This window comes from Mesitornis unicolor, unplaced genomic scaffold (genome assembly GCF_000695765.1).
Source record: "Mesitornis unicolor isolate BGI_N332 unplaced genomic scaffold, ASM69576v1 scaffold35505, whole genome shotgun sequence".
NCBI classification, from domain to species: domain Eukaryota; kingdom Metazoa; phylum Chordata; class Aves; order Mesitornithiformes; family Mesitornithidae; genus Mesitornis; species Mesitornis unicolor.
The window spans coordinates 1-7,848 of NW_010188252.1; the positions used below are offsets into that span (position 1 = coordinate 1).

The 7,848-nt window shown below is 62.9% G+C and overlaps 1 protein-coding gene across 1 annotated transcript in view; it reads right to left on the minus strand.

The window, feature by feature from the left end:
* Positions 1 to 403: 403 nt before the first annotated feature.
* The window catches only part of LOC104541595 (cadherin EGF LAG seven-pass G-type receptor 3-like), a gene marked incomplete at its 5' end in the record, with an annotated part of 40,085 nt that continues 32,640 nt past the window's right edge, over positions 404 to 7,848 (minus strand). The window contains 19 exon segments of the mRNA XM_010185699.1: positions 404 to 427; positions 510 to 631; positions 932 to 986; positions 1,114 to 1,299; positions 1,804 to 1,908; positions 2,014 to 2,106; positions 2,294 to 2,363; positions 2,453 to 2,559; positions 2,682 to 2,777; positions 2,913 to 2,990; positions 3,095 to 3,208; positions 3,315 to 3,462; positions 3,557 to 3,639; positions 3,825 to 3,977; positions 4,105 to 4,269; positions 4,366 to 4,592; positions 4,821 to 4,931; positions 5,040 to 5,179; positions 5,496 to 5,641. Coding sequence (XP_010184001.1) covers positions 404 to 427; positions 510 to 631; positions 932 to 986; positions 1,114 to 1,299; positions 1,804 to 1,908; positions 2,014 to 2,106; positions 2,294 to 2,363; positions 2,453 to 2,559; positions 2,682 to 2,777; positions 2,913 to 2,990; positions 3,095 to 3,208; positions 3,315 to 3,462; positions 3,557 to 3,639; positions 3,825 to 3,977; positions 4,105 to 4,269; positions 4,366 to 4,592; positions 4,821 to 4,931; positions 5,040 to 5,179; positions 5,496 to 5,641 — 2,223 coding nt within the window.

Consider the following 7,848-nt stretch of genomic DNA (forward strand, 5'->3'; position numbering starts at 1 on the left):
ACCTGGGGTTGTTCCTGCCCACATGCAGGACGCTTTAATTGAGGAAAATGCATGAAAATGAAGCCTGAGAAACACAACGTGGTTTTATCCGCGATGCCAACCCGTTGCCAGGAGTGGGGTCCCCCTTGGCCAGTTCTGGGGGCCCCTCCACCATCCCCCAACCAGTGGGACAGGCCTGTGCTGGGGCTGAGCGCAGGAGCCAGGCCTTGGTGTCAGGGCCTGGAGCAGCTCCGATGCAGGGGGTGCTCATGGTCAGGGCAGGACCCCAGCTCTCGAGAGTCCAAAGGGGCTGGCCAGGGGTATAAGGCCTCTGGGTCCCAGGGTGGGTGCGTTGGTTCCATCGGGGAGGCGAAGTGCCCCTCACCCGCCTGGCTCCCTGGGGAGACGTCTTCCTCTTGCGGGGCTACATCCTGGTGCTGAGGTCCACCTAGAGGGGCCAGATGGGAAGGGGTCAGCTCGACTGCACCCCTTCTGTCACAGGGATGGGGAAGATGAGGCTGGACACGTACTGAGGCCTGGCGCCGCTCCCTGTTGATGTGGACCACGGCGTCGTGCACCGAGGGGAAGAAGCAGTGCTTGGTGATGTCTGAGCTGAAGAAGTTGCCCCGCTCCAGCTGGGCGAGGACGGGCACTGTGTTGAGGGAGAAACAACCTAACCTATGGCGCCCGGCTGAGCCCACCGTTCCCCACCCAGAGCAGCCTCCCTCCCCCTGCACTGTGAGGGCACCAGGGACATCACCAGGGATCCAGCTGCCTTGCTGCAGCCTGCAGGGCTCAGACTGGATCCCTGGGACAACCTGCAGCACCTGTTCCCTGAGGCCACCCTAGAGATGGGGACGCCTGGAGGGCAGCAGAGTCCCAGGCCAGCAGCTGTGGCCAGAAGGGGTGGATGTGCCTGGCAGGGGCTGATGGCTCTGCAGAGCCTCCTCACCTGGGCAGCCAGCAACGTAAACGTCCACTTCTATATCGTGGAAATCCCTGAAGATCTGCAAATGGCAGAAAAAAACATTTTGCCCGGGAAGAGAGACAGGGAGCAGCCGTTGCACCACCACACAGGGCCCTGGGGACGCCCCTGGCAAGGCTGCTGGCAAGGCTGCTCCCTCAGCCGCTTACATTCTTCAGGATCTTGATGGAGACGGTGTCCACGAAGTTGACAGGGCTGAAGTCCAAGATGATGGCGTGGAAGCTGGGCTGGGGCAGCCCCAGGGTGCGCAGGGTGGGCTTGGGGGGCTCGCTGCCCTCCGCCCTGCTCAGCTCGATCACCGCCACGCTTGGACCGTTGTGGCCATCGTCTGCATCCTGCGGGAGGGAAGTAGACCCAGCCTCACTGCACAGGAGCTGGCAGGGTCCCCCCAGCACACGCTACCCTAGCCAGCGGGGCCTGGCGAGGCTCTTTGGCTGCGTTAGGGCACAGGCAGTGGATAGCCTTGGGAGTGGGTGTTTGCTCTTTGCCTATGTGTTGAGACGCACTCCCCTCCCCAGTGACCCTCTCCAGAGCCAGGCTCATTTGCTGGCGCCAGGTCAGCCTTTGCTCTCGCTCTTAATTCTGATTAACTCACCAAATAGCTAATGAATCACTGGCTCCACCACCTAATCATTAACGGCCCGGCTTTCCCCGCTGACCTTGGGTGTGACGCAGTGGCCTAGATCTGCCCCAGTGCCTCTTCTCACCCAGTGGCCCCAAACTGAACCAGGGGCCCCGCAGGCCACCAAGCCCAGGGAATGCATGGGCAGAAGGGCCAGGGCCAGGCAGGGACACAGCGCAGAGTGGCACCAGAGGTGTCCCCTGCGGCAGGGAAGCACCTTTTTCCTCTTGGCCTTCTCCTTCTCCATTTTCTTCTGCTGTTTCTTCAGCTTCTTGAGGGCTTTCTTCTTCTTCTCTATCAGGCGGTCCACATTGATGCCGCTCTGCAGAACAGTGCAGCCCTGTGTCCCCTGGCTCCCCATGGCCACACTGGTGCCAGCACGTGTGGTGCATGGGGAGCACCAGAGGGGGGCTGGCAGCTCTCCTACCTTCTTCTTCAGGGCCTCGGCGTACAGCTCCACGTTGGCAAAATAGAGGGTGGAGGAGGAGCGGAAAATCTTCACACCGGGGACCTCCTGTGCCTGGGGGCAGAAGAGGAGGGTGCTACCCCAGGGATGGAGCTCCCTTGTCCCCTTCCCTCCCCCATCCCCTTCCCTCCTTCCCCCCCCCAAAAATGGTCCCCGCTCCTTTCCGCAGTGAACAGCCCCCATGGGTGCTTTGAACTGCCACCCCCACTGCAGGCTCTTCTCCCACCCCTGGTGCTGTTACCATCTGGTATTCAGCCACGTCCCTGTAGACATCGGTGTCAGAGATGCGTCCCAGGATGGAGTAGTGAGGGCTGCAGGGAGCAGAGCAGGAGGTTGAAGTCACCGTGGGCTTCTCCTGCCCTTGGGACACGGCACCAGCCCCCAGCCCCAAGGTACTCACAGCTGGGTGCGGAAGATGACGGTGAGCAGCCCGAAGGCCACCGAGGCCCCCAGACCAATGTCCAAGTTCAGCAGAAGGGTGGCCACGAATGTCACAATCCAGACCATCTGGAGGGGGGACACGGTCAGCCCTGGCACGGCCTCCCCACCAGGACCTGCAGGCCTCAGGGAGGGAGGAGAAACCCCCTCCAGGGACAAGAGCAAAGCCCCAGGGACAGTCAGTGCCTCACCAGGTCCACCCGGTTGGACTTCCAGAGCGTGCGGAGGTCATTGAACTGCTTGAACATGCCCTTGAGGTTGATGATGATGATGGCAGACAAGATGGCCTAGAGAGAAGTCCCTGCAGCTGTGAGGGCGCTGAGGGGGTGGCCTCGGCTGTTCCCCTGCCACAGCACCTCGCCATGGGGTTGGCACAGGGCTGAGATGTGACACATCTCATCTGGCTGTGGGCCCAGATGTACCTTGGGCAGGTCTCGGAAGCGCTCTCCGATCTTCAGGATGGTCACCAGGATGACCAGGGATGCGATGACACCAGCTACCTGAGGGGAAGGACAGCAGGAGTGAGGGGTGAGTCCCCAACACTTGCTGTGCTCCTTGCCCCCTGTTGAGCCCCGTGGCGTGAGGCAGTGCCGCCCGGACCCACCTGGCTGTTGCCCCCTGTGCTCTCCTGCACCAGGCTCCGCGACATGGAGCAGCTGATGGCGAAACACTGGAAGAAGCCCCCCAGGAAGTTGCAGAGGCCCAGCGCGATCAGCTCCTGCAGAGACAGAGCAGCAGTGGGGAGCACCAGGCCTTCCTCTGGCTGCAAGAAGTCCAAGCTCGGTTTCCACCCAGGAAAGGGGCCCTGCATGTCAGAGCATCACCTGGTTGCTGTCCACTTTGTAGCCGTGCTTCAGGGCAAAGATCTTGCCCAGGGAGATGCAGATGGCGTAGCCCACCACGGCAATGGCGAAGGCGTTGCCCACCACCTGCCCAAAGTAGCTGACATTAGGGGCCACAGGCGGCTTCAACCTACAGCCAAGACAGGGAGACAGGCCTCAGAAGGGGGGTCCCATAGGCGCACGGTGTCCTGGTGCAGCCACCCTCACCGCCCGGCCCTGCTCACCCGCTGGGGATGTTGCCCACCACGGAGATGCCAAACTTGGCGTTCAGGTTGACGCCGTAGGAGATGCCGGTGGAGATGATGATCTGGGGGAGGATGGCTGAAGTGAGGCAGGGCCTTCCTGCACAGGGACCGTGGAGGAGGAGGAGGAGGGGACGCATGCCCTGGAGCTGCACTTGCCAAGGCCCCCCCATCCCACCCCTCCCACCCTGGAGGGGATAGGGCCATCCATGGCTGCAGCCCCACAGGGAGGTGGGGCGGCTCTGGGTACCGTGATGAGCTCGATGGGGATGGGCATGGGTAGCTTGGCAGCAAACTTGTGGTTGAGCTCTTTCACGATGAAGATGGCCACCATGGCAATGATGGCTGTCACCAGGGTGCCCACATTGGTCTGTGGCAGCTTCTTGCAGATCTCGATGAAGGTCTGAGGACACAGGAGGAGAGAATGGGCTCAGGAAAGCAGATGCCTCCCCAGCAGGTTTCTGGGGGCCTCTGTGGGCCCCACAGGTGAGCGCCTGGGGGTCTCTGGGCAACAGCAAACCCCCACTCACCACAAACAGTGAGATTGGCCCCGAGTGCTCGCTCAGGGAGACCCCAAAGACATTCTTGAGCTGGGAGATGAGGACGTGTACAGAGGCAGCAGTGGGGTAACCACGCACCAGCGGGTCCGAGAGGTAGGTCACCACGAAGCCGAACTGCAGGAGGCCCAAGGCCACCTGGAAGGAGAGGTGAGAGGAAGAGTGCCCCATAGCTCACAGCCATGGGGCACCACGGCCTCCTGTTTTCTGCCAGGCTGGGCTGGGCCCCCTTACCTGGAAGATGCCTGTCAGGACAGTGATGGTGGCCACCAGCTCCACCCTGGCGGCATCGCGCAGTTCCTCATTGACCATCGTGATGTTGGTGCCATTGACGGACACCAGGAAGTTCTCGCTGGGCAACAGGGAGTCTGTCAAGCTCCCAATCATGACGGAGATGACAGCAAAGGGGCCTGGGAACAGGCAGGGTGTGGGCAGGGAGCCCAAGGTCAGCACCAGAGCTTCTCTGAGGTCCACAGGCACTTGTCCCCGTGGGCCAGGCTCAGAATGCACCCACTGTGCTTTGGCTCTGGTTTGGCCAACCACCTTCTTGGTGGGCCAAATTAAAGGCAAAAAAGATCCTCCCCGACCGTTGATGTGACAATGCTGTGCTGTGGTTGCCTGCAATCCCCCCCCCCATCTTTGCTACCTCCCCACCATCCCTGTGGGAGCACGTGGTCCCCCAAGCTCACCCACGGAGTTGTGCCTGGATGTCCCAAAGAAGAAGTAGAGGAAGACGGGGTAAAAGGAGGAATAGAGACCAGTGACAGGCGGCAGCCCGGCCAGCAGCGCATAGGCGAGCCCTGGACATGGGAGAGCGGGGAGAAACGTCATGGGTGGCCCAGCCCCAGGCCCCTGCCTGTGTGGAGCCCCTGGCAGCCTGGACACGGCACAGGAACCTCGTGTCTCACCCTGAGGCAGGTGCATGATGCCCACGCTGAAGCCCGAGGCTATGTCCCCCAGGAGCCAGTCCTTGAAGGGGTAGCGTGGCAGCCAGCGCAGGAAGGGCAGGAACCGGAACAGCAGGGACTTGGCAGCGGAGGCCGAGCATCTGGGGGAGAAACAGCGGGAGCTGGGGCTGAGCACAAGCGTGGAGGCTTGGGGACATCAGCGGCGGTGGACAGGGTCCCATGAGAAGCAATGGGTCCTGTGAGACCCCTAGCTCCATCCACTAGAGCCAGGTGTCCATCCAGACAGGAGAACATGGGGAGGTGGGCACTTGGGCTTGGGAGAGCCAGCCCCCAGGTCTGCACTGTATCTGTCATGGGGACTGGGACAGCTGGAGCTGGGCTCCCTGTAGCAGCGGGGCTGGGGCGCACAGTGCCCAGTGGGGCCGAGGCACAGCCCCTCGTTCATTTCGGTCCTACCTGGTCTTTCGGAGACAGCCACGCAGCGAGGGCTCAGCGCGAGGTTTCCGCTGTGCCACTTCCTCCAGATCAGCCTCGCTCAGTGCCTCACGGGGCAGCCGGTGGCTCAGTGCCGTCTCCACCTCCATGGCCACCCGGCCCTCCCGCTGCGGGGAGATGAGGGGCAGCTCAGTTTCGTTCCCATTACTGGGGGCACCTGACACCCTGCCCACCCCACAGCCCCTCCAACAGCTCCGCTCACCCAGTGAAGCCATCCCATCCCAGCCAGGAGTGCAGGATCAGCCCCAAGGCCAGGCATGAGCTGGGTTTTTGGGAGTCCTGAAGCAACAGCAGCTCACCACGGAGTGTGCTCAGTGGCCGGTGTGAGGGCAGGGAGGGAGCTGAGGTCTCAGCAATCGGCACTGCCTGCTCCTGCCCTGCTCCAGCCCCATCTGCCCAGCTGGGGGGCACGGGTGGGGGCTTCCTCTCTGCCTGCCCACACAGGACCCACCTCGGCGCCCACCACCCTTCTCCTCCAGGTACTTCAGTGTGGCCTGAGCCGTGGGTCAGCACAGCCGCTGAACAAAGCCCAGCCACTCCACAACCCCGGCCGCAGACGGCACTGCCTGCTCCTGCCCTGCTCCAGCCCCATCTGCCCAGCTGGGGGGCACGGGTGGGGGCTTCCTCTCTGCCTGCCCACACAGGACCCACCTCGGCGCCCACCACCCTTCTCCTCCAGGTACTTCAGTGTGGCCTGAGCCGTGGGTCAGCACAGCCGCTGAACAAAGCCCAGCCACTCCACAACCCCGGCCGCAGACCTTGTCCAACCTTCCCAGCCCCCTGTGCTGCAGAGCGGGCTGAGCCTGTGCTCATGCAGGAGAGGGGCTGAGCTGGGGTCTCTCCCTTCACAGGGCTGGGAAAGTGGAACCGGGGTGGCTTCATACAGATCCCCAACCTGGCCTTGCTTGGAGCTCGAGACAGGAGCTGCCACCGTCCTGAGGGGCTCAGCCAGCTGGTGGCCCTGGCCGATCCCAAGATGCTCACCCTCTTGCAACCGGACTCCAGAGCCACTGGTGGAGTGCCCAGGGCTGTGCCAGCCCAAGCCCCTGCATTACCCCCAGCCCTCCTACCTGCTGTGCCTGAGTCAGTCGGGTGTCCCCAGCCAGATGCATGCTCTGCTCCCTCCTACTTATTCATACCTGCCCGTGATCTTTGAGACACCGCTCCCTGCCTCCTGCCCTCCCTCCTGCCCTGCTGAGGAGCTGCCTGCGCCCCAGCCCTGCTGCTGTGCCGTGCTCCCCCAGTCCTGTTGCACTGGGTGCCCTGACTATGACAGGCACAAGCTGTCACTGCTGTCCCCAGGACCTTCCCATGCTGGGGACTGTCCTGGCCAGCCTCAGCTGCTGGCTCACAGCCGTGCCCAGGGCATCGCCGTGTCCCAGCGCCTGTGCCAGGCGCAGGGCAGGGGTCTTCTTGCCACCGGAGACATCCTGGTGCCAACCTCCTGCCAAGGGCTGGAGTGCTCTGGAGCACTGGTCCAGGCTGCCCAGAGAGGTTGTGGAGTCTCCTTCTCTGCAGACATTCAAAACCCACCTGGACTTGTTCCTGTGTGACCTGGTCTGGTGATCCTGCTCTGCCAGGGGAGTTGGACTGGGGGAGCTTTCCAGGTCCCTTCCAACTCCTAAGATTCTGTGACTCTGCTCACCTCCCCGGGGCACTGCTCAGGGTCCCGTCACCCTTCTGTGCCCCCAGGACTCCCACAGGAGTGCCCCCGCTGCCCCACGTCTCAGAGCAGGAGCTGTGCCGGGGGCAAGGAGGGCGACCCACAGCCTCCAGCGATGGCATCCAGGGTATTTTCCATGGGCTCCGACCCCTGCTTACCTGCTGGAAACAGGTGTGATGTGCCCTGTGGACTGCCCCGGTCTACCCCAGTGTGCAGACCCAGCTGTTATCTTGTTCCAAAGGTCCCCAGCAGGCACGGGGTGCTGCTGAACTCATCACACCTTCCTGGGTTACTGCCATGGGTTTCGGAGCATCTCTGAGTCACGTTTGGCCCAGGCCCACAGGGACGCAGCAGGGGAAACCAGGCACTCGTGGGCTGGGCTGATGGGTGCCAGGGTGTGGGTGAAGCCGGTGGGCAGGACAGGCACTGGGGTGTCCCGGGTGTCCGGGGTGGGATGGGGCTGGAGTATGGCACGAGCGGTGACACCCAGGACTGTGCTCTCTGAGGTTGCAGAGACTTGTCCCCATCCTGGCTGGGGCAGGGGGCAGCCCATGGCCACTGTGGCTCTCGTGGTTGGCACAGCCCAGATCCCACAGCAGTCGCACGTGGACTCCTCGGCTGCCTTTCAGCAGTGGGGCTGAGCTTGCTCCC